General features: G+C 43.4%; 1 protein-coding gene across 1 annotated transcript in view; it reads left to right on the top strand.

Moving 5' to 3' along the window:
- igsf11 (immunoglobulin superfamily member 11) overlaps positions 1–27,096 on the top strand; it is a 75,714-nt gene that overhangs the window by 38,273 nt on the left and 10,345 nt on the right. Inside the window, exon 3 of the mRNA XM_079272488.1 lies at positions 24,897–25,060. Within this exon, the coding sequence (XP_079128614.1) occupies positions 24,897–25,060 (164 nt within the window). The remainder of the gene's footprint in view (positions 1–24,896; positions 25,061–27,096) is intronic.

Below are 27,096 nucleotides of genomic sequence, written 5' to 3'. Positions count from 1 at the left end.
CCCAGCTGTTCACCGGCTCTGTGTGTCTGTGCAGACCTGGCAGCCTCCTGCTCTGCCTTCTGCCGTTCACAGCATGACGCCGTTCACAGCATGACGCCGTTCACAGCATGACGCCGGGCCTGTAGTGGGTCATTCGACCCATCGATCTGCTCACATCACCTGACTCCATCCCCGCAGCTATCTCCTGGTTTCCTCTACTGAGTCTTCATCATCACAGTAGAGCATCTCCTCTTCCTCCCCCCCTTCCTATTCCACTTGTATGTCCTGCAGTGTCCCAGCTGGCCATAAAATGTGTAAAATAAAACCAGGATTTGGTCTGATAAGTCTAGTCTCAAAGGTATTCGTACTCAAAATGAAAGCGCTACAAATGTATTACATTTTGCTGCATAAAAAATATACTGTTTCATAATTTATTTTAAAATGTTGTATTGAAAAGGGTTAATCATAGTTGCAAAAAGTGCTATTCAGCCTGTTAAAACATGAACAGTATAATGTCTTCTGTGGCTCTGGCAGGAGCTTTATAATGTAATAAAGCCAAAGTCCTTAAATATGAACTAAGCACAAGCAGCAGACAATACTTTTACTAAATACCATAAAATAAAATGGCAACATGTTGGTTTGAATCAGTAAACTATCTGATCTAAGAGTAAGTAAACAAAATGTTGATTCCGACCAGATGTTGAAACCAAAGTTTTCTATCTCATAGTTTGTTTTTAACGTTCTGTGCTTTGCTATCGCCACATTTCACTCCATATCAACAAAGAAAAAAAATATATTAAGTTTTGACACCCACACTTTCTTACATTAATCTTTTATTGGATTAGAATACTTTATTTACATAACTACAGTTCCACTTACCGGTACAAGTGTTTATAATTCCTAATGGATTCACTTATTTTATTGTTTTATTCAAGAGTTTATCTGAGTGATTGTGGCTTATTGGCGAAATGTGATTTCATTTAAATGTAAATTCAGAGGCGATCATCGTTCACACAGTGTCTGGAACAGTAACATTGGTTTCTTTTGTTTACTTTTCTTTTCTATTCATGATTAAGAGGAGTGCTTTATGTCTGCAGTCACATGAGAAGAATTCAGAACGCTTAGTCATCCAGGAGAGCATGTGACAGTGAAAGTGAATAATATTTCTATGAAACTACTCATACTAAACAATGTGAAAGATGGACAAATACATGACAAATACAGGTCTACTTGACAAATCCTACCAACTTATTTAAAATACAGCTAGCAACTAATGGAAGAAACAACCATCATAAAAAAAGTAAACGTATTTCTTCTCAAAACATTATTAGTTGTCTAATTAATGTCACGTTAAGAAAAAATAAAGCACAACGAGCAGGTCAGGAAGTCTGTGTCTGCTGCATCTGTGTCTGTCTGCTTCAAAATGACTGACAGTGTGTGATACTTTAAATTAGGACCCATGGAAACATGAACTCAACAAATAGTTCCATCGATTAAAACTGCATGTTGTTTTACACTGGGGTCACATTCTAACAGAAAACAATAATATGAAGTCATTGGGAACATATTGATTGAGAAAGTCATAAAGAATTGGAACGATAGAATAAAGTGCCTTTGTGATATGATAAAAAGTATACCTTTGGAGGTGGTTGCAATAAAAAGTATACCTCTGAAGTTGGGAGGAAAAAGGTTCAGTTGTGATTTCCCGTTCAGTTTTCAAAGCCACTGAGACTTATCACCTTTCAGCAGCTCACATCTGACTTAATGATTTCTTTTGAGACACCTCAAGACGACAGTACTATTTTTACACAACAGCAGCTGTGGCATTTGAATGGCGGTGAAAAGTTCTGTCAAAGGTTATTTTCAGAGTTGTGCGCACCAGGCCAGGCCAGGCCATATAAACCAACTCATCTGTGTACCGAGTGTGTGTTTGTGTGTGTGTGTGTGTGTGAGAGAGAGAAAATGAGAAGGTGCGAGAGGCTTCCCGACCCCAGTGAAAGTGAGGAGGGGATCAAGTTGCCGGTGCCGCTAAGTGAGGTGGCTATTCCAAGACCAGGTGTCCAGTTTCATCTTTGTCATGTTGAAATACCAAGCCAGGGCCCGGTCCGTCTGTCTGTCTGGCTTTCAAAGACGATGTGCTAATTCGGAACCGTTTCCCAGACGTCTCCACATAGCGCTGGATCCATGTGTCGAGAAGTCTCATTCTGAATCTCGGCCTCAGCCGAGGTGTGGAGGGACAGCGAGAGTGTGTGTGTGTGTGTGTGTGTGTGTGTGTGTGTTTGCTGTGAGATTGAGTGATCCCCTACCAGGAAATTGCACTTGTGTCAGCCATTATGTGTCAAGGTGATCTCTCCTCCTAATTTTGGAGTGCATTATGATCACTGCAGCTATATGTTATGTCTAGCTGCTCTGGTGTTCCGGCTGTAATTAGCCCCAAATATTATAAGTCGTGTCCATTACCTGATATCTGTAACGATTTACTGCACCACAGGCTCATTATCGTTCTCATCTTATCTCTCCCTGTAACAGCATTTCCACTGGCACACCTTTACTTCTGCATGGATTACTAATTGCATCCTTAAAGCTCATTTCACGAGACACATTATCAGTGTAAGCAGTTTTATAAGACATAGCCAACTGTAGATAATCAAATACAGTCAAATACAATTAAAGGCTATCCCAGTTTTTTTCAGTAATGAACTAAACATGTTTTGTAAATGTCCTATAATATGCAAAACACCAACACCGGAGGACACATTACTCGTGAGCACGCCTAACGAGCTGAAGGAGACAAACGGGCCAAAAATAATTAGTCTTCACCAGCGATCACCACGCTCGTTAATCAGCTTAGAGTGAACCGTGAACACATAAATAGCTTTGGTACTCGTCCTAAATCCACAGAACATTACAAGTATGCAATTACCAGCCGGATTATGCTGAATATATGTGTCGTTATTAACCGCACTGTAATTCCGAATCTATTTCCATTGCAATCATCCGGAGCCCATTCCCAAGCACGACATCACTTGAATGCAATCAAGTGTTAAAGTAGGAAATCAGCGGTATTCAAGCTTCAGACAGTTTAACGAGCAGCCGGGGTTACTGGCGATTGATGAGGGCGTTACCGCGTGAACATCTTGCAGGTTAAGCATCTGTGCATACATGTACACAACGTTCAGAGCCTCTCGCAATGATGAGGGGATGGTGGCCGTTGTCATTTATTCTTGTTGTGGGCCAAGCATGTTTTCTTTGTGCTACATATTCAATGTGATTTATGACAGAAGTTGTACTGCTCGGGTCACGCAAGCACAAGATCCCTCTCTCTCTCTCCCTCGCTCTCTCTCTCTCTCTCTCCCTCTCTCTCTCTCTCTCTCTCTCTCTCTCTCTCTCTCTCTCTCTCTCTCTCTCTCTCCCTCTCCCTCTCTCTCATGTTTCCTGTGATAGGTGTGAGTTAACTTCTTTGCATGATTTGCCGATGCCTCTTAACTGCTTTTCTCGCTGCATATATACATGCGTAGAGCAGATGTGATCTTCCCACATGTGTGGATACAGTAATTTTGTATAATCTGTGTGTGGTTGTGTGTGTGTGTGTGTGTGTGTGTGTGTGTGTGTGTTTGTGAATATATTGTGTGTGTGTTTGTGTGCTCTAGCGCTGCATGTTTTAAGGAAAGAGGTAGCTGACATTATGCACGTCACGTCACAACCAATTAAGCCCCTGCTTACTGGAGCCCCTTTAAGTGTGATTCTTCACAGGAGCGAGTGTGAAATCTCAAGGAATGGATGGAAATTACACCAACTCTATATTCAGAGGCTGAACCAGGCTCCTAACTCCTCATCTAAACCAGCCACTCTACGTTACCCGCCTAATGTGCTTTCATACTGGCAATTTTGGCTTACGTGCAATTAGTGTTTGAGTGATTATATTTAAGATGAAAGAAAACTGACAACATATATTTTTTGTTTTCTATTCAAGTCATGATCAATTGAGAAATTGGAACAATGATTGAAGTTCAAGGCCATAATGTAACGGCGTACAGTCACCATTTTCCCTTTACTATATTAACAGAATTTTAAAGAACCAACGCTCTGTTTTTACACCCACACGTTCCAATCGTCAGTATATAAAAGCCTGGAGACTAAAGCTCTCACTCTTACAGTGTGCAGTAAGTGCTTGTCTCTGGGCAGACCGCCTTCATGTCTCCATACTTGGCCTTGAATCTGACCCTGTGCTATGATAGCTAGGTGTTCATGGTTCTTCCTGGGAGCTATCGTGGGATGTGTTTGAAGCTGTGTATGATTAAACTTCCACTGTGTTGAAAAGCATCCTTGGACAAGCTTATGGCTGAATCGCAGCCTCTCCGGGATTCATGTGTGAAACTGAGAGTGTGATGGAGAGAGATAACTGCAAAGTGGGAACCGACTGTCACTTTTTATATTTAGATGGCAAGTTTGGTAACAATCTCCCCTCAGTGTCTCTCACTCCCCTATTTGGTTACTCTGTTTTGGAGTCGTAATGTCCCACCAGAGACATTAGATGACAAATAGATGAATGGACTTAACACTGTTTATATTACCAGCTTGAGTTTTGGTCCCAAATGACACGCCCTGCTCTTTTATTTCTTGAGAACATCTATTGTTAGAATAACTCAGAACAAGGACTGAGACCTTTCCGAACAGTTTGAATTAGAATGTGTTTTGTCTTTTTATAACACGGTGAAAATCTACCCGGCATATTTTGTTCTGCTTTTAAATTGTGGCATATTTGGCAGAAAACTGTTTTTGTAACATGGCGCTTTAAATTAGTTTGCTCGTCTGGAAGCTGTACATTTTCGTAGGCTGCAGAGTTGTTGTCTAGACGTGAACTATCACCCAGCTGTGTCTGCTAACCCAGAAGTATGTGTCTTTATATTTTTGTGCCAGCTTTTCCATCTGTGTGTGTGTGTGTGTGTGTTTCTGAGTTTATAAGTGGAACCTTGTCAAATGGGGCTGAATCATGTGCTGATCATCTCCCCATCTGTCCCCAGGACTCTCTCTCTAGCACTCTGTAAGGCCTCTCTGTCTTCACTGTTAATTGAGTTCGGGGGGTTTCTCTACTAAGAGTTTTCTTTGACTGCTGCAGTTTGAAATCAGTTCCCATTGATGCTATAGCTGCTGTAATGCAAAATCAATCACTTTAGGTCAGATTGTTTCATGAGAACACTCTCAAATACTGTAATAGGAGAGTCATATTATTTGGCTTCAATCGTCATTGCTTTTCTTGCACATTTCCAATGGCGCCTTACCGCGGCTTCTGACAGCGTAAGGGGTCTGGAGACTATTATATTATATTTGCTGCTATGATCCATGACATAATCCATAACATTTCGTTGGCTCCTCCAGGTGAGAACAGTCGGTGACTTAGTGTGAGGCCCAGACACACAATGCTGCCAGGCATGAGCGCACGACACAATGACATATATTTGTGTTTTGGTTTGAGTTTGAGGTTTGCGAATTAAGTTTCAAAATATTTCATGACGTTATCACCCTGTAAAAATATGATTATTATTATTTTTTTAAATTGTGGTTATATATAATGCTGTTAGCTTGCGAGACCACCCTGTTAATACAGTTGCTTGCTTCTTTTTGTTTGTGGAAAAAAGGAGTCTTTGCACTGAAAATGTTGGAAATGATTACATCTATCTCTTTACAATACATTTTGACATTTCGACTTAACTGTCTATTGATGAGGGGTGTTGGATTTATTGTGAATGCTGGGAAGCCCCAGGGCCTCAAGTAATATTCAGGCTCTTCTGCATATTCCTGTTTTTGTTACACAACAGCTTCCCCGTACACACAGTTTAGGAAAGGGACAGGCTTATTGTGTAGTATTGTCTTTTTTCAAACAACAGAAAAGTTCATGGCCAAGAGGATGCTGCCTAAACAAATGCACGTAAACATGGGTTGTAATAAGCTACTTTTAAATGAGTGAGTGAGGCTTGCTTTTTTGCTGTTCTTTTACTTTTCAATGGTAATGCATATATGAATAAGTTGAATGTGTTATTCTGCCTCGCTGTTCTATGTGAAAGACACAGAGGCGGAATGAGGGGAGTCTTTCCACCGCTGAGCCGTCAGCATGGGTGTAACGTTTTGATGACATGTTATTTGTGCGCCCCGACCATCAGCTGATTTAAAAAACAACAACAACAAAAAACGCTAGCAGCAGTTAGCTGCTAACCTACAGCAACAGAAAATTCCCAACCCCCATCTCCGTCCTTTATCTTTAGTGGAGCTTGTTCTTTGTATGAAGAAGAAGAAAAAAAACAGAATCACCCCGAGCAGAGTTTCAGAGAATTGGTAGATACTAATTGATATTCTAAACTTGCCTGTGCCCCCCTGAGGCAATCCCGTCTTTATTATACGATACAGGACAACCACAAAAAAAAACCTTCTTTTCTTGTCGATCTAAGCAAAAAAGTTGAGTGCACCACCAGGAAGACTGAGGAGTTCCTAGAGGACTAACTCCAGATGAGACTCGCATTAAAATAGCTACCGGTGCTTCAACTATGCTGATTACCTGAGTATGTGATTAACCAGCCTTGCGCCTTGCCAGCCATAGAAACTCTAATTGCCATTGAATAAACATATAACACACTGTGAGGGGGGGATACAATTACATTGTCTCTTGGAATTGTCCCCCCTCCTTCCTGCTCAGAACCCCCATCCCTTCCTTCATCTCCTTGGCCGGGCCCAAAGCTAACACAGTCTTTCTAGGCCTATTCCCAAGACGAGATGTGGGTATGCGTTTCATCCAAGGTCACCCATTCATTTTCCAGCCTGTGACAGTTCAGTGGTACAGATATGGGTCAAAACCCTCAGTGTATAGGCGCACTCCCCCTTTTTTCTCCCTGACCCTCCAAGTTATCGTACATACAGCATATAGTCACCATTCCTTCTCAGACGCCTCAGTGGAATACTAGTATATATTTAGACTCTCCGGCTCCCCACCACCAACATTAAGTGCCGAGAGAATCAGCAATGATCTTTCATTGATGCTGCAGCGCCATATGGAGGCCCATTAAATTGATCGTGGTGGCAGCAACAGGAGGTGGCACTGTCACAGGTCTGTATTTTACAGGTGAAAGAAGTCACATAGTACTGGTTGGGTTTCTCATTATTTGTTCTTTTAGCACTCATACAGCTATGTAGTCAAGCCAGGCATAGTCACCACGTGGGACCTGTAAAAAGGTTGGCTTTTGTGTATAACTTTCAGTCCAATGTCTTCGTTTGTTTCGTGCATTATCCTTTAAGCTGCATACATGACACCAGCTTGTTTTTTGTCTTAATTGTATGGGTTGTTCTAATTTGGATGTTGGGGTAGTTCGGCTGCTCAGCCGTTCATTCAAGGAGAATGATAACCGGTTTGCCTCATTATGTCCTCTTCGTAGAGAGGCTGGGCGCTGAGGCTGTGAAGGTAAAATCCCATTCACTGGGGTTAAAGGGGGGAGAGAAGATTTGGCATCTTGCTGTGAGGCTACACTGCCAAACTACTTTGTCTGCCCCTTATATTGGGTGGCAGCACTACAAGAACAATGTGAATAGAAATGAGAAAAACGGCGACGCAGAGAGCACTAGAGAGCACTTGTTATATAGTGCACAACAATTGGACAGACTCATGCAAATAGGAGCATCTCAGCCGAGATGTATTCTCTGGAGAAGGGTGAATGGTGATATTGTTGGCTCTAAAAACACATACCGTCCTGGTTTCATTCCCACTGTCTCTCCCACTGTATCATAGTACAGTAATAGCCAGCAAAGACAGTGCTGCGTCTGAGTCTTCCCTCAACAATGAGTCCTGTTCTTTGTTTTATTCCAGTATATCATCACTGCTATTAGTAGTCCTCACTGTCATTCTTCTTCAATCCCTTATAATCTCATATGATCATATCCAGCTGAGTATGCAAATACCCCATATGACATTTTCTTCATTATTCATTCCGAAGTGAGCTCTCAAATGAGCTTATAGGGCTGCCAATGCCCTGTGCAATATGTGTCGGAAAAATAGTGTTTGAATTAAATATGGATGTGACAAGACGGATAAACATTGCGCTCTTCCTTCATACAAATCAACCCAAGACATTTACATTTCTGGGGAAGTGTGTGTGTGTGTGTGTGCGTGTGTGTGCGCGCGTGTGTGTGTGTGTGAAGTGATCCATTTGAGGAATCGACGGGTTTTCAAATATTGTTAAAGATGAATACATTGCATCTTTCATCATTTGAGCCTCTCTGAGCATGATAGGTGCCGCTCCCTCTACTCTATCTTTCACTTTCTCTCTCTCTCTCTCTGCCATCTTTTTACTCATTCTTTTCACCTTCACATTTTTCGCTACCTTTATTTTTCTCAAGTCTGCATACACCGGATGGCAATCTTATTTTTCCTCCACCTTTTTTATGTTTTTTTTTTTTACAAATTTAGATTTCTGAGATGGTTAGCCTGGACATTTACATTCGCCAGTTTAAGGCAAGATTTGGCCCCCGACTGGGAACCCTTCGAGGTCATGTGTGAAAGAAAGTATAACTGATTGGACCCCCGGCTGAGTCATCAACACCTCTTTCAGGCGAGCAGGTCTTTTCAAAAGGAGACTAGAAGTTGTTCCAGTGTTTGTAAGGTGATTGTTGTTTGCTTGTTGAATTGCATGTACTGTGTGTGTGTGTGTGTGTGTGTGTGTGTGTGTGTGTGTGTGTGTGTGTGTGTGTGTGTGTGTGTGTGTGTAAGATGTGAGGAGAGATTGGTCGAGAAGACAAGCCAGTGAAGCAGACAGAAATCAAGGAAAAACAAGAAAATGACATCTCTCACTGCAATAGAGTCTGTAATGGTCATGTTGGGAAATCCTCTGGAGGTTTTTGGAGGAAAAGTGCAGAAAGCTCGAGATGGACTGCTATGTGATAGTTTTATGAGCGGCACTGACTGAGCAGAGGTATTGCTGCAAATGCACGTCAGTGTTTGACTTTTACTGACAACATCCCTCTTGCTTTCCCTCTGAGAGGAACTAATGGTGACCCAAGTATTTATGTTTTATTCTCTAGTCGTGAGTAGAAAAAGAATCCTCTGAGGATCATCGATGTGAAGTGCAATGAGATGTTCCAGGATGTTTTCTGCAACGTACAAAACGTATCCTGACGATTTGTCCCTTGCTCTCTGTATGAGATGTTCTCAGCGAACAGTGCACTGTGCCAAATCTGTGTTGCATGATAAACGTAATCCCTTTCATCCATATGTTGTAAGGCTGCATCATGCAACTATACATTCTCCTTTAAATCTTTCACCCCGGACGTCATCTGCAACCTGTCATTGACTGATATAAATGAGATCACCTACTAATATTTACATTAACATATCAATTTATATCTCATCAATAATCAAACAAACACATCAACAAGCTTTAAATCCGTCAATGTGAATGACACAATTCAGTTTGTGTGTTGCGCTTGCTGTGTTTGTGTGTGTGTGTTGCGCTTGCTGTGTGTGTGTGTGTGTGTGTGCGTGTGCCTCCTATATCACCAGAAGGCAGGAGGTTTATTAAAGCAGCTGGAGTCTGAACGCCCTCTGATGTGGCAATAAACTTTTAAATTACCGACTTTTCTGGCTAAATGGTCTCTCTCTTTCTGTGTGTGTGTGTGTGTGGGGGGGGGGGGGGTCTATGCATGATAAAGCACACATGTCCTTCCGCTGTAATTTATATCTGTGTTTCTGAAACGCTGGCCTGTGTATTCCTATGTGTGTGTGTGTGTGTGTGTGTTGCGCTTGCTGTGTTTGTGCGTGTGTGTGTGTGTGTGTGTGTGTGTTCTTCCTCCCACATGGTCCAGGTGGCACAAGGAGGCATCCCTTCCGGCTTCCACTTTTGAACACGCATACACAATGAGACACACAAGCTCACTCCGGTGGATGACTGCACGTTTCTAAGGATGATTAGATTACATAAGAAAACACTGCAGAGCCCTAATAGTTGGTAAACCCAGATTACGCAGGATTATCATCCCTTTTGCTCCGCCTCCATTCTCCCCCCGTGTGTATGGGTGTTTTCTGTTGAGAGTGGATGATGAGGGATGAAACAGGAAGAGAAGGATGGGGGCAAATGGGGCAATGTGTGTGGTGTGTGTGGTGTGTGTGTGTGTGTGTGTGCATGCATGTAGACGTGCGTCTGTGCATTCCTAGCGTATGTCATGCATTCAATTTGGGCTGCGCAGACGCATGATGCACAACCGCTGACATCAGAAAAAAGGTGGCGTTACTTTGTCCTCGTGCCAATGAGATATTACAGACACAAGGGAGTGAGACATTACACCGTGTGTCACGCTACACGGATATCGGCCTCGAGGGACCAGGAATCAATAACCCTCTGTCAATAACAATCAGCTTTGAATTTCTGTAAAAAAATTGATCACTTGGGGTCAAAAAAAGCAATTTAATATCCACTGATTGCCATGCAGTATGCAGAAGTCTGGGGGAAAACGTGACAACAAAGCAAGGCTTTGAAATATGCATATACGCTATACACTCATGGCTTTTCAAAGTATTTCTGTTGTGTTCTTTCCCGCACAGTGAGAGAGGAGATGGCTTTCAAACTATGAAAAAAGCAAACTGTAAAACCCAGGAGAGAAGCGTGCATGAATGTATTTACCTACATGAATATTCAATGATGGGGCTACAGCACTTCACAAAGGGAAGTAATCACTGATTTATTTATTAGTGTTTTTGACATGCTATGCAATTATGCTTCTGCAGGCAAGCTGTTGGGCTGCTCCTGCCCAACGCTGTTTGTCTGTGTGTGTGTGTGTGTGTGTGTGTGTGGTACTGGTTAGGTGAGATATTGATTTAAATGGATCAATAGTGATGATTGTTCTGGTGCAGGCCTAATAACAGCGTTCAATCAATGATGGATGAATGATATGCTGTTGGAAGTTAGTCACGTTGTTTCAATTGTCAGCACCAAACCTCTCCAAAGAAATGAGTCACAGTCAGTTTGTGAGCTTCTTTGTTCCTATGATCTCATTCAAATGCGGAAATCAGATGCTGCTCTCACTCTCTAACTCTCACATCACCTTACTATTTGTTCACCGCACCCCCCCCTCTTCGCTCTCGCCCCTCTCTCCAGAGAGGCGGGAGATGACAGCTAGCCCCACTCTCTGCTCATTGAACATTCAGCTTCGCTTTTGATGGAATTAATTTGAATGTAAATGATGCTGTGATGGAAAAGCTTTCATTGGCCCCAGCACAAAAAACATTCACACAGCGATACCACCCGCACTATACCCTCTGATGTCTGAGTGGTCCACAGAGAGGGAGAGAAGAACCGTAAAGCACTGCCACAATATGGAGCTATTACTTTCTGTGAAGCCATCAACAGCAGCGGAACATAATGAAATTACATTGTCAGTGGATTTAGTCAATGATTTGATCAATACATGTCTTAATTCTTAATTTCTAGTCCTTCCTCCACGGCAATCTGGTCATTTGTGTCGTTATGGCTCTTAAGGGAGGCGGGGGGGGGGGTCCAAGCAACCCAACTTTTTTTTGAAATGGCAGTTTAAACATTTAGATATGACTCTAAAGGGAAATGTACAATTCAACACAAATGAGACCTGAAAGTAACAAGACAAGGAATAAGATTGAAAAGGCAAAATGGAATAGCAGGACCGCAGTAATTATGAACTAATGCCCCTTTACTCAAGAAATTCCTTGTTTTATTTCGGGGCGGTTGACTTCTTGTCTGTATACAAGCTGAACTATTCAAAGAATTGTGGGGATCCGGCTAAAATGTAGGCAAACGAGTGCTTAATGCAGGACAGCGCTCTGAATAAATGATGGGGCAGATGGAGATACTTGCCCACAAGTGTGTTCTCAAATCCAAAATGCAGAAGCACCTGTCTGCTGGTACATAAAAAAAGGCATTTTTATGTGTTTGTATTGTTTCAACCATTCAAAAGAAATGACAAACGTAGCATGTGAAACAATCTCCGGCTGGGTGTAAATCAAGTCCGTGCACTTTACATGACGTGCACCTCACCAAGGTGAACTTTTAGTACAGCTCCTTGATTTTCTTCCCCTGCATTATGGAGTTCCTCTGTTTTTATTAATGTAGTGTAAGTGGGGAACCGTGTAGGTCTCGCTTTTGGAAAAGAGAAAGGTCAGCACAAAATACCTACATCCCACGATCCTTCCTCTCCTGTTCCTTTCCTTCACTCATCTTCATGTCATGTCATTGTATATCCTCCCACCCTCATCCAGCCGCCACCAACACCAATAAAACAAGTCATCAAATTTACATTACGTCACTTTCCAAATAAATTGAAGGATTCAACTCTTCCTTTGCGGGATGAGGAATTTCTCTCACTGAATAAATAACGCATCACGGTAAATAACGCATTTACCGAAATAATAAAAAATGTCAAACCAGAAGTGTGTCGACAGAAAGGTTGAGGGGAAAAAAACAGCTTGTATGCCACAAATAATACATCCCTACATTTATCCACTTCTCAGTCTGTGTTAGACCCATTAATGTCCTGGAGATCCACAGTTTATGTTCGCCAACATCAACACTTGACCCGTCTCCCACTAATCACTGTGTTTTATAGGCAACTGCAGCCTCCTTCAGAGGTCTGACGTGGCCACATTCACCATTCCACGTCTTCTTACTCCACCATTGATTTACAGTATCCTCCCAATGTGAGCATTCGGCCCGCTCAGCCCGAGCCTCGTACATCACTCGACATTAAGGCTTCGCCTTTTATACCTCTCCCTTTATATCACTACGTCCCTCACAGACACCTCTGCCTCCACGGCTTCCTCAGCCCCTCTGAATTGCCACTTATCTCCCCTTGTGAGGAAGACAGTTATATTTTTTGAAGATATTTCTTGGGAGAGGTTTTTAAAGGTTTATCAGCCTTTTCAATCATACGAGCATCCGCTCTCCTTGAATCCTCCTCTTTCAACCATACGGACGTGTGAATCAGTCAAGATGCCACTTTGATGCTGTGTGAATCCTGCTCCCCTCTTTTGACTCTCCTTATGGAGGTATAATAATCTGATAATATCTTTTGGAAATCATATGCGCTCACTGTTCTCCCCGGGGCTCTTTGAGACAGGAATAGACCGATGAAGTGTGTGACTGCCTCCACAGTAATTACATGATGAATGCGTTCATTCTGTGTGTAACCCCGAGCAGTGAATAGCTCAACTGATTATTGAAGGGTTTGTTCTTTGTGTCTGTGTGCTTATGAGAATAGATACGCTCTAACAAAGGATCTCAAAGAAAGAGGACAGCGTGCGCGTCATTAACTTGCCGCGCCTCTGCTGAACTTGTACCCTAATCTGATGTATCAATGAATGAATCACAGCAAGGTCTCGCATACTAAAATCGGAAATAACGTCCTGGCACTCCTCTCAGAAGTCTTGTCAGCCAAAAGGCGGGCGATTTAGTGTCTCTCCTTACATTCTGTGTCACTTTCAACCACACATTCAGAAATATTGAGCCAGCTGCCAGTCTGCTTTTCTCTCTGCTTTGAGTGAAACGTTAAGGCCAACACATGAAGCCTTTAAGCCCCCTGAGATGGATGTTAAGCTCCATTAATAATAATACCGCAGTCTTGCTGCTCATATGGATTTCCCTTCAAAGACGGGGTATAGCACGAGTGACAGAGCTATAGAGTCATGATGGCAATATGGATCATAGAAAGATAATGTACAATGGCTCCTATAGCCCCTGAATAGATCAATTTTATAGTAAGCGTCCAAGGGCTGGACTAAACATATGTGTTTTATTTGGTAGACCTGGCAGGTAGAAAGCACAAAGAATGCTGGGTAGTAGGTTTTTAGTCTCAGATCCATTATCCATAGCCTTTTTAAACATTTCAGTTCTTAACTGCGTTTTTGAGATACTTGTACTTTACTCAAATATATGTACAGTGTATATTATAGAGGGAATCGTTCACATTCTGAAGAATTGGCCCTTTGATCCCCGGCACCGTCTGTCCATGTGCTGTCCCGATGGTCCCGATGGTCCCGATGGTCAGGCCAGCACGACTCATTGGTGTGTGCTTTGCATAGAAGGGTTGTATGAATGAAAATGACCCAATTCTACTGTATTCACTCCCCTAAATGAACTGTATTTAACAGCTGTCGCTACTTATTATTTTTGGATTGAAATTATACCAACGAGTGATTCACTTATAAAATATGATTCATTGCAATCAGGGCCAATTCATTTCAATACCCAAAGCGCCGCTTGCTGAAATGATAATGAAAGGCCCCGTTGCCTCCAGAGAAGTTAACTCAAAGCCTTTCAGTAGCGTTTTAGTCTACAGGTGCTTCACTGTCAAAAGAATCACTATAAAAAGAAAAAACGCTTCTTTACAATCTCACAGCCGACCATGTGTCCCTTCTCCTTCAGGTCTTAACTTCTACCAATTGGTTTTGGATGATGTGTTTGTTTTAGTCTGCAATTTGTCCAGTGTGTTTCGGTTCATAAAGTGTTGTAATTCTCTCTGCGACTGTATCTCTTAAAGATGACTGACCCACCATCTCAAAATAATACTGTAACACCTTTTTCTCCTCCCTTTTAAGTCAGGTAAAGACTTTGCCTCAGAATGGCAGCAGTTTTCGGAGTGTTCCACCTGGGCCTGGTGGAGACAGAAGAATGTAGTCATGTTGGGGTGTTTAAAAAAAGAATGTGTTTGGAGGTGGACTGGATCTGTCTGCTGAGCCGAATGGGCAGCACGTGCTGCTCCTCACTCATCAGCTGTTACTCTCTTCTGCCTTCCTTCCCTCGCGCTGTCTCTCACACGCCTTTTTTTCTCCGTCATGCACGCACTTTAATTTTCACCCATTTTCTCTTTTCATTGCAAACTCTCTCTTTGTGGAGGAGGAATGGGAGGCGTGTTTGCCAGCCATATGGCAGTGCCAGGGGCGTCCGGAGCAGATGTGCTCGGCATTGGGGCTCTGCTCCGTCAAGCACATGCATAGACGCACACACACACACACACACGCACACACACACACTCACACACACAGATGCTTAAACAGCGGCTGTTACAGAGGAAGAGGTCACTGACGGCATTATCTAACTCCCAAAGTGGAGCCACGCTGGCTGTAGGAGCGACAAAAGACGACAATGAGCAACCTCTGAGTCCTCAACGGGACTTTAAACTCACTCCAATGAGTGCCTCCATCTAAATGTTATCCACCATATGTACTGTGTTTCTGGCTAAATGCTGTGAATAATACATTGGTTTTGCAACATAAATTGAAGATTATTGAACCACAGAAACAAACTCAAATGCCAGAGAATTAGAAACGTGTGTGTACTGACAGCTGGTTAATGACTCAAACAGTTATCTCTGACAGATCAGAGTGGAAGGAAACTTCTCTTGGGTGCTTTTGACTTCCTGCTTCCTTTGCTGTCTGGGAAAAGAGCCGTCGCCTTAAGAGCGCCGACTCAGCGTGTTTGTGTTGATTTTTTTTCTCGCGCTGTGTTTTTTGCTGAATGGTAGAACGATGGAGGTGCGTGTATGTGTGTGTGTGTCTTTGTGCATGCGTGTGTCTTTGTGCATGTGTGTGTGTGTGTGTGCGTGTGTTACAGTAAAGTAAAGTTTTCTCTGAATGAAATGGGATGTAAATTTGACCAGTGTGCAGAATGAGAATATAAGCTGGTTCCCAGTGTTTGCTGAGCCAGCGTTTGACCGACATCAAACATCCAAAAGCAGAATGAGTTAGAAAGCATCAACCATGCTGGTCAACACCTCCTGTAGGCACAGGCACACATCAAAGGGCTCGTGCACAAAAAGGCCAAAGAAACACTTTTTTTGAGTTTTCCCCAAATGACTGTTGAAATGTACCTTGGTTTTGTATTTACATCCGATTAATCAGAGTCGATCCGAGCAGGTTGAGACAGAAATCAAAGAAGAGAATACGGCAGTTATATTACAGTAATGACTGATGTTTGATGTTGATATGAACGTTTCCATTTGGGACTGGACACAACATTGTATCCTCAATTGATGTTTTATTTCCTGTAACAAAGAGTATATACTCATTTGGTGATGCAATAACTTGAACAGAAGGAGGCGGAGCTTTGCTATGACTGGAAAGGCTTGTATATTGCCAGTCATGTAATGAGATGACACTTCCCTCATGTGTGTATTTGTATGAACACATGATTCAAAAGTGCTCATTTCTGTCAGCCCATCCCCTCCTCTCTTCCTTGAGCCACTAAAAGAGAAAATCACAGACGACTGTTGATGAATATTTGTAAATGTTGTCGCTAAATGAGACAGGGGAGGAAACAAAACGATTTTTAAAATGAGATCAAAATGGGTTTCTTCAGGGAATCAATAGCTGTTGTTTCTTTTCTAAATAACAACATGCATCACTTGCTGGTCGTATGTCATGGCGGAGTCAGCTGAGAGCAGCTGTTTGCAAGGAGATCACTAACCTTTGTGACACTTGGGCGGAAAAGTTCAGGGCGTGTGTGTGTGTGTGTGTGTGTGTGTGCGCGAGACAACTGGTGAAGTGCAGTCAATGAGTTGTCAGTCCTTTCAAATATAGCTCAATTTTGACAAGACTGATCTAGAGTGTGTATTTGTGTACAGATTTCATGTCTTGGTTTGTTTTTACTTACAATATATAATGGAGGAAGGGGTCAAATAACATGACAACAGAAGAGGAAATAAAAGAGAAAATAAATGGAGAAAGGCAGGTCACGACGGACACTATCTTGACAAAATGAAGAAGGAAAAAAAGCATTTGGCTGTGAGAGCTGTTGAAGGAAGAAGAAGCTGTAACTCCTCTGGGGAAATGGTCTGGTCTGTCTGGTCCCTGCAGTCCTCTGACTAACTCCAGTCCTGTCTGACTGACTGACATCCTGCTGTCCTCATCAACCAAACTGATTCAGGACTGCTCAGACACACACAAAACATTCAAAGTCAGCCTTTTTCAAAAGGAAAACATGCTTTTTTTTAATAACTTAACACCACCGCATTGATGTCCTGATAAATAGTTTACAGCTAAACTCGTTTGTTGACAATGGCTCAGGCAAGATGTGTATTGGTGCACCCTTCCTGTCCTTTTTCTCATTTGTTTAAGTCTTTGTGTGTATTTCCTCTCCCCTCCTGGTCTTTGGTTAAACAGGCTGCCATCATCACCTCATCACTGTACCTACCTTGACTTTACATGAATTCATTTCCACCTGTATTTGCTGCTCCATGTTATTTCGTCGCCCCACAAATGAAAACACATTTACTGAAAGCATTTAATATAAAACGCAGGTCCTGTTCACTCGGGCCCACAGTCCCATGATGCAATCAGCTTGGTCACAGTATGCAGGCTGACAACACCACCATGTGACAGTGAAGCAGGGTGTTGAGTCAAACAGACAGAATCACACTCAGCCAAACTTACCAAGCTACACTTAATATGTATCATCAAATAGATTTACATCACATTTTAAGCAGTAAAACTAATTATTCTCAACCATTCATATCTGAAATCAGATTGCGCAGGACTTTGCCCCTCCACGACCTCAGCTGTACCTTCGAGCCGCGCTCTCTGCTTTCCTCTGATAAAACACACAATTGGCACCGAGTTGAGCGGGAGTTCATCGTGAAGGTGAACCACACGGGGACTCAAACGGACGGCAAATCACTCAGGGCCCTTATTGCTGGAGAACCGTGCTGACCAAATCACCCGCCGAAGCGCTGCTGCTCCCCGGAGGCCCCGGCCAGTGTTGGCGGGCTTAAAACCACCGTCTTCATTCGGAGAGCGACTGCGGTGAAGGAGAGGAAGAAAGAACGAGAGCAACAGAGAGGGGCAGCTTAAACCATGGCAGAATGAGGGGGGAAAGAAAGAAAAGAACAAAGAACAGTACGACAATTAAGTAAGAGAGCAATCTCTGCCTACAAGCCAATTACCAACTGAGGACCAGCAGACAAGGTTACCTGAGGCTAAGTGCTGCTTCCAGGAATAGTCCTCTAGTATTATCTGGCTGGCTGACTGAAGAGCTTAGACAGTGTTTGCGTTGACCTGTGTCGTGCAGACAGTGGAGAGAGTGCCAGCAGACTGGCCTCACCTGCTGCCGTGTAGCACAGAGAGGGAAACAACACAACAGTTTCAGGATCCAGCGGTTTCACTGAAACATCTGCAGAACGCTTTAAGATACTTTTGTTCAAGTTTTTTGGGACATTTCCATTTCCAAACCAGTCTACATGGTGGTTTCTTTGATCAATTTATGCAATTATTTAAAACAAGAAGATTGTGTAACAATCTATTGCTCTTATCCAATTAAAATAATGGAATGCTGAAGTTTCTTTTCTCTAACTTTACGATCTGTACCTATCAGACGGGAGACACACTTCGTTCCCCCCATTCGGACATCTTTGGCAGAACCAGGCTGCTGTAAAAGGGACTTGAGGATGGCAGCAGCCAGAAAGCAAAACAGGACCGCTTGCCAATCATGTCATCTTACTGGCAGATCAGTATGCGTGCCAGGATTTTAGATTTACGTGCAGACACTGTGACAGGTTTGCCAAACATGCAAGTCTGACAGGGAATGAAGTTACGACACACAGAGGCGATGTGGGTACATCCCAAGTCTCTTAATTGCGTCCATGTTTCCCTCCCTTGCGTGATTTCCTTGCGCTTTAGTCCCGCCCACCAGGGACGCACGGAGAGACGCACGGAGAGACGCATGGAGAGGAACCATGCGGGGAGAGATTAGTGTACTCCACTGAAGTTGGTACTTGATGTTTTTTGGACTGTGTGTGTGTGTGTGTGTGTGTGTGTAGCTGTGTCCAGGGCTGCATGTACAGAGCCATCTGCTTGCTGCTTCAGCAGTAGTCTTCCAATGCCCAGGCTTATCTGTGCACGAGGGCAGTGGCCTACTTCAACCTTCTGCTCGCTCAGTGCACACAGCCGAGCACACTAGTTTGGTTGATCACCCGTTAGCTTGTTCACAGTAACATATTTGACAGTAACATATTTCATTGGCATTCGCAGTCACCCTTCAGATTGTTATTTTACAAAAGGGAAACATTTCTTATTGAAAAAAATAATATTTGCCTCTATTTTAGAAGTATGTAACTATGTTACACTAGCAAATATATATGAAGTGTATAGAATGTTACATCCCTCATGTGCATTTTTTTGTTTTGAACAGATATATTTTTCTACAGATTATTTTTAAAAACTTGTACAACTTTTTGTTGTGGTAAACTGATCATGTATGCTGATACTATAGAGAAACACACACACACACACACACACCTAGAGTAGTCAGCCGCATCGTCTCAAACAGGCCGTGTCACGAGGAGTGAGTGGGGATGTTCTGCTCCTCATGTGATGTCGTGCTTGTCTGTGCACAGCATGGGACCAGACGAAGAAGTGTGTCGCGCTTGTCATGCGGAGTTTTACAAACATCTCGTGAGTTATCGTCACAACTCATAATACCGCAAATATTCTTTGACTTACAACTTGTTAGAAACATCTCTTTTGCTTCTACACTGTCAATATCTTCATCCCTTCAAATACAAATGTGACAGACTCTCCTTTGATGTGACAGCGAGGCTGAGAGCACATGGTGAGACCAGTGCTACACGCTGTTGTTTGCATGCGGGCTATGAGGCCTTGTGTTTACAGTAGTAATGCATTGGGAGCCCAGTAAGCCGGGCTAGTGAGACTCGGGACAGTTTAGAGGAGAGTATTATGTAGGCTATTCAGTGGGCCCTGTTAGGGAGTTGGCTGTTGTGGCTAACAGGTCAGCTAGGAGGGGCGGGGGCAGGGGATGAGGGGAAGGATGAGCAAGAGGTTTTTAAGGCTCTTTCATTGGGTGAGGGTTTGGCCGGATGGACAGAGGAGGGAAAAATGGAGGCGAGGAGAGGAATTGAAGGAAAGGAGGGATTAAACGGGCAAAGTCATGTGAACAAAACCTCTGACAGACGTTAAGCTGACATCATCTGAGTTCCCTGTGACCCATCAAAATCCCTCATCCAATGAATGCACCATCATTTTGTGTTTTTTTTGGAATCAGTAGATATTATAATAAAATATGCACAGCCTTTGAACTGACATGAAGCGATCTTTTCAGCTTTAGGTCATACGGTTTTATTGCAAGCACAGTTTTGATGTGCACAGTAGACGGGACCAACGTTTACTTCTTTGTGAAATATGAATGCGGACCTTTTATAATGTGGTCTCTATGGACTACGGTTAGAAAACAGGCCTTTTCTAAAGGCTTAGGTTGTTTGCTGACGTGTAACATCCTCTTACGGTCTTATCTAAATCCAATGTTAGTAATATAGTTATTACTATCAAATGTAGTTTGAGTGGTTATTCAAAAGATTATACGAGATGTAGAATCAAGAACTTGGCAAGTAGAGGGGCAGCATAGTCTGCATCAGAAGCTCAAGGGACTTGATTGACTTTCTGGAGAATACACTTCCTCTCTTTCTTGTCGAAAATGAGTTGGAGGAGATTGATGCCACTCACATGTCCGTACATTTACTATGAAGTCACGACGAGCTGCCTGTTAAGCCTAGTTTAGCACAAAGACTATAAACGGGGAAACAACTGCCCAAAGCTAACACAGTCCACCCACACTTCTGGAACTCACAAATTAACATTTTTTTCTTGTTTATTTCATTTGCACAACAACTGAAGTGTAAAACTGAGATTGCTACACTGCCTTTTATGAAACCTGAGTGAGTTTGTGACTTTATTTTCACCTCAGCAGTGCTTTGAGCGTGGTGCTTGATGAGTTGCCACAGAGCAGCTGGGTACACCAACGTACCACCTGAGTTTCAGGCGTGTGTGTTTGCTCGCTTGTTGGTTCGCCCTGGAGCCTCACGGGCAGCGGCAACATCACAACACAGCTCCTCATGAAGCTCCTGGGTCTATAAGAGAAAGGGACACAGGGCACAGGTGTCGTTGCACGTGAATCCACGTGTGGATGTGGTCATGCTTGTGTTTGATTTCATGCTTTTGCTATTTTTTATTTATTTTTTGTCCTTGCACTTGATTCACTTCTACTGTGGCGGTTAAAAGCATTAAGGCGACCGCAAATGGCGTTTGAGTCCAAAGAGAAATTGCAAGAGGATGCAGATTAAACATGAAATGTGATCAGAGCGGCCAACTGTCACGCCTGGAGCAGGAGATGCATGATTTTATGCTCGATCTCTTACTCTTCTCCTCTGACTCTTCAAGAGGTCTCACGCTCTGAGAAAACACAGCTGACAAAAGGCTGCTGTCACGCACAAAGCCGGCCAACTGCGACGTTAATGTTGCTTTCTGGGTTCAAAATGTGAATACTATTGGTATGTTACAAAAACTGGGAGAAGTATTTAACATTCACTTTTGCATATATGTCACTTTTACATGTGCATTGATGTGTGCTGTGTTGCCTTTCTTTAGTCTGACTTTGAACAATATCATCAATCATCTCACTTAAACACGTGTATGTGTCGGTGTGTCTCTGTGTGTGTGTGTGTATGTGTGTGTGTGTAGGTGTGTGTGTGTTTGTGTGTTTGTGAGCCCACCCACTGAAGCCGTGCCAGCGGCTCATCACATCACAGCATCAGGGGCATCTGTTTGAAACTGAAATAAAAGTAAAGGCTATGAATAAAAGAGCCACATGAATAAAAACGCAGGATGCAAATGACTTGCCGAGCTTGTGTGCGTGTGTGTGTGTGTGTGTGTGTGTGTGTGTGTGTGTGTGTGTGTGTGTGTAAGAGAGTGAGACAATGAGTGTTTTAGTGAGTGAGAGAGTGGAAGGGTTGTATTCACCCTGCATTTGTCCTCCATCCCATCATGGCTGCACCTTAGCTTGACTGAGTTAGAGCACACACACACACACACACACACACACACACACACACACACACACACTCACACATGCACACATATGTCCATGCTCTCTAAGGTGTGTGGTTTTCTCTTGCATTAATCAACAGCAGTTTTGACGCTCCTGAATGAGGAGAGAGAGAGCTCTTGGTTCTCTCCTTCACTCCGCTAGCGCTGCCTGGGGTGACTTCATCAATTAGGCCTCTCTGGAAACAGCAGCATCCTCCCTCCTTCCTTCTATCTTCCCTTTCTCTCTTTTATTTATTCCTCCTCTCTGTACCTCTCTGTCTAACTTGTGTCCCTACCTCCCCATATTGCATCTTCCCCTTGTGCTCTTCCCCTCCTCCCTGTCCACTACCGCTCAAACTTTCTGCTCACCCGTCAAACCACTTTGTTCCTCACTTGTCTCTTATGCCCCACTAATGTATCCTTTGTTAGCAGTATATATATAATATACTATTATTATTGGCAAAAAGGTGAAGAATGAAAAACACAATGGGAGATATTTATTATCACAAACAGGCAATCTCATCTTGCCAGTGTTCCCAAAAACACCCAGAAGTTACTGCATGTGAACGCTTGCTGCTTACAGATAAACTGATAATTTGCCAAATGTCTACATTTTGCAAACAACAGTGAATCTATCTTTAAAAAGCTGCTGGAGTCAACATATATTTGTAGATTTAAATCATGTCATTCTAGTCAGTCATTGACTAAATTGAGTCAAAACGACTTGACCGAATCATCTGTTTTCTTGTTGTCAGTCTTTGATTGGGCCCTAATAAAGGGGTCAATGCCGTGATTATCTGTTACAGGTGTACTTTCCCTATTTCCTGTCAGTCAGGCTGGTCTGGCTCCTGCTGAGCACTGGGGAAAAAGAGAGCAGTAAAGGATCAATACGTTTGTCGACATAAAAATGTCTTGGATGGTAAACCCATTGAGATGGACAGCTCATTTACGTCACGGACCTCGGCCTGGAGACGAGAAGATGTCTCCAGAACGCTGCGCTGCACTCAGCCCCGGGCAAGAATGGCAAATAAATGTTTAAAAATGAAAGAAAAAAAAGGAAAAGCATGAAGAACCAGCGACTGTATCAATCCCTGGCTTGTCTTTGAGTGTTTCCTTAAATCACTCTAGTTTGCATCTGACTAGAATAGTCATTTAAACAGCAGAGCTATATTCTTTGTAATAGCACAAAACACAGCCTATTGTAGTGAATACATTTTGTAGCTGCCACTTTTGACAATGAGCTGCTCCCCATTCATCCCTCACATATCAAGCCCTTTAAAGTATTCATTCTGGAAGAGCAGTTGTCTACCGGACATGCTCCAAGAGTAGCGCTGAAGAGCTGGCATACAGCTTTGGCAGAAGTTTGTGCAACAATGAGGCAACTGCGCAGTGTGCTCGTGGAGCTGTCGAGCCGTTCCCGTCTCTCAGATGTGTCCCTGAAGGGCAACCGTACGTATGTCACCGATGACATCCACTGATGAGTTTGAACATGCGTGCGTGGCAGTGGGTGGGATGTCACGTGTGTGTCTGTGTTGGAGGGCAGTGTGCATGTGTGCACGCTGTATGTACAGTATGTTTCTGGACTTGTCTGTGATGTTGAGTGTGTGTCTTCTTTGGTCGTGGAGGCTTACGGGCTCTGTGCGCAGAGGTTCCCCAATCCAGTGTTTTGAAACACTGTGCTGCTGCTGAGTTACAGTGTGCAACCGTACTGCAGTAAGTGACACACATGGACATTCCAAGTTAAATTTCCACGGATATGTCTCTTGTGTACCGTGACTACGAAGAGCAGTTCGAGCGCTGCCTATCGCCGCCATGCCAGCAGTGAGCCTGCAGGGCGTGTTGTGAGTGCCGGCAGAAGGAAAGCGTAGGAAGTCCGCAGGTTCCGGGCACACCGAGAGGGAGCAACAGGCAGTCTGTCAGCTAGAATATGATGTGATAGTCAAAACCCAAATTCAGCAAAAATGACACTTACAGCCTGAAATTCATAGCAGATGCCATATAGTCTGTGACTTAGAAATAATACAAATGTCTGGATGTATGGTTGGTTGTGAGATTTCTATTTTGTTGTGCCAGGCGATCATTATTTGCACTTGACATCTGGCTTGACTCCTACGTACCACACAGATGACATGCTGGTGGTTTCTACTATCATCATCTTACATTATCACTAACAAGGATGATTCACAGGACATGATCAATTATCTGTAATCATATCAGTGCCATCATCTTCCTCACCATGTTTAGATAAGAGTACTTCCCATGCGGGGTTTTTGGACATGGATACATGCTTGCGGGGGAAGAACTAACTTAATTTCGGCTGTAATGTCTTTAGCTGGTCTAGAAATAGGATGCTGTACGTACATATTTGTCTCTGGCGGTCTGTTATGGCCGACAGCTGAATCCAGTTGAGGAGAGCCGCTTCTCGGTACCTCAGTTTTGAGTTTGTTGCACAAGACAACAAGCTATCATGGCTGTTTGTATGCCGCATGTGCTCGAGAAGCGGCGAATAGTATCCCAAATAATCATCACCCTCCCCACTTGTCATGTTCATTTAGCATGTATTGATACAGACCTTGTTCCCACGAAGGCAGCAAGAAGCAAGATGTTTTAGAAAAATGAATAGCTCAAGAGACTATCGTGTTTCCCTGTTTAACGGTTGCATATTTCATGTGATCCTTCACAGTGTGGTCTAGTTTGTTTTGCTGCTGGGAGCGTTTCAAAAGTGGAGCTTGGTTCAGAAATCATGTTTGTTCTGCTGTTCAGATTAAAAGGCTGCGGAGAAGGCAAAGAAATGAAACATTGCTTTATTTTGTACACAGCAGAGGTTTTTCTCCTTCGTGTGTCTGTCTTTCCAATAATGGAAGTCAATAGCCTGCAGAAAAGGCAATATTGCAAATATATTGTAAGAAAGATCGTGCAATATGCATCTGTTTGGAATTGTGATGGCTCCATTTGGATATCTGCTTCGCTCTGTCTGTTCCCTCGCTGTTCTGTGCTCATCTACCGTGCATCAAGGCGCTGATCGCTGCCTCTCTCCTCCTTGCAGTGTGTGTGCGGGCGCTGGATGTGACGGTGTCCCAGAGCAGCATCCAGGTGGCCCGCGGCCAAGCAGCCGTCCTGCCCTGCTCCTTCACCACCAGCGCTGCCCTCAACAACCTCAACATCATCTGGATGGTGATACCACTGTCCAATGCCAACCAGCCAGAGCAGGTACCCACTAAATCAACCCACTAAATCACAGTGACAGAGCATTCCTCATGAGAGTCTTCAGCAAAGAAGCAGAGTCAGTGCTGGAGGATGATAGGCGTGTTGCAAAATATACTCTTGGTATTTGGAACCCAGCGGAGAGAGTTCCTCAAATTAATTTGGGTCTTAACTGTGATGACAGATGTATGTAGATGTTGCCGTAAACAGCCAGAGCTGCAGTGCACTGTTTACTGAGTTGTATACTGTACTACTGAGATGCATGTAACTCATTTTCCAATGAAACGTTGCTGCTTCCGCATCATGTGGATGACCGTGCTGCTTCCCAACGCCAACCTTAAAGTCAAAGCAGGTACACATGACTTGATCTGTACTAAGGTGTGCTCAGATACAGCGCAAAGAGAACTGAAAAAAAACCCTTCAGAATTGAGAAATTAGAGAGAGAACATGTTCGGTGCTTGTGGGACATCCAGCGCAGTTAGAATGTAGCAATTGCTCTCGCGCATGGTCATTAAAGCAAACCCAAGCTGACGTTATGTATTTGCACTTGTTTGCCAAATGTGCAGTGGCCTTTTGTGAAAAATACAGAGCGCTACAACGCAGTTTTTTTTTTTTGCACACAACACAAACAGACAAAATCTCTCTTTCCGGTGCATCTGAACGCACCTTTAAGAAGACATGAGTTATGCAAGACGACTGTATTAGTAACATAGATGTAGTTGTAAGCTTCAGGTGTGTCCATAGATTAGATGACTTTGTGAGTGTAGCCTGCAGGGCAGCAATGTCATGTTCTTCTCTACCTTATAAACAATGTTATGTACGGCAAAGAGCATCCAGAAGCTAATTTACAGATTTTTGACTGATTGATGTGAATTTTGACCCACTGGCTTCTCGCCATTGTCGCTTCCTGGTTCGCTACTCTCGCCACTCTTTTTTTCTTTTTTTACTCACCTTCCCTTCCTTCCTCCCTCTCTCGCTCTTTCACTCTTCCTCCCTCTCTCGCTCTTTCACTCTTCCTCCCTCTCTCGCTCTTTCACTCTTCCTCGCCCCCTTGCGGGACTTCTGTGCTTCCCTTTGAGCTGTTTAACATGCAGCTGCAGGCCGTACAAGCTCACCTGCCTCCCTTCACTTTGAACCCCGGCGCTGGTCGGCCGTCCAAATAATACAATCATCTTCTGCACTAATTACCTCACACCCACGGCAGGCTCTATATCGCAGCTGTTCTCACCACACACACAAACACCGGCACACACACACACACACACACACAAACGGGCGGACAGACTGCTGGTACAAATGCAGTGCAGATCCACATGGAGGGCTGATATACATTTACTGGCTTCGCACATATACTCGCATGTAGACTGCACAAAAGTGTGAAAACTGTCGCGCATGCTTCCATACATCCATAAATGCACACATCACAGAGTAATGCTCCATAGTGCACACCTGTGGATAAGGGCTTATGCAACTCAAATCAACAGCAACATAAACATTTTTTTTAGCATTTTTTTTGCATAACTCATAACTCAACTTTTTAAGCGTGCATTGTTGCAAGTTGCACAGTACATGCTTACATGCATACAGTGACACACACACACTCCATGCAGTCACACACAAATACTTTGCGAACGGCAGTTCTGCTATCAGGTTGTGAATGTGAAGTTGGTGAGCAGTCTAAAAAGTGAGTGATGAAACAAAGTGCTGCGTTGGGCGACAGTACAAGCGCGAGGTCATTTCAGAGGAAGAGAATTGTCATGAGTGATTACAGTTGATGCTAAAAGCCATTAAGAATTACTGAGCAGATGTCTGTGCACTTGCACACCCTCACAACCTGCGTTAGCACTTTAGCGAGTGCACTCGGACCACTCGGATCTCTCGCTGCTGTAAATCTGGACACCATGTTCAGACAACAAGAGACGATGCATCTTATTTCGCACTGCTGGAGGGCAGCAGCACGGGATGTGCTGGCTCCTCTGACTTTGCCAACTTGGCTGTTTGTTGCGGCTCAGTTTCATCATGTTGTATATTTGATTGACGCT

The sequence above is a fragment of the Melanostigma gelatinosum genome (assembly GCF_949748355.1).
Source record: "Melanostigma gelatinosum genome assembly, chromosome: 7".
NCBI lineage: Eukaryota > Metazoa > Chordata > Actinopteri > Perciformes > Zoarcidae > Melanostigma > Melanostigma gelatinosum.
This window is presented reverse-complemented; position numbering and strand designations above follow the sequence as displayed.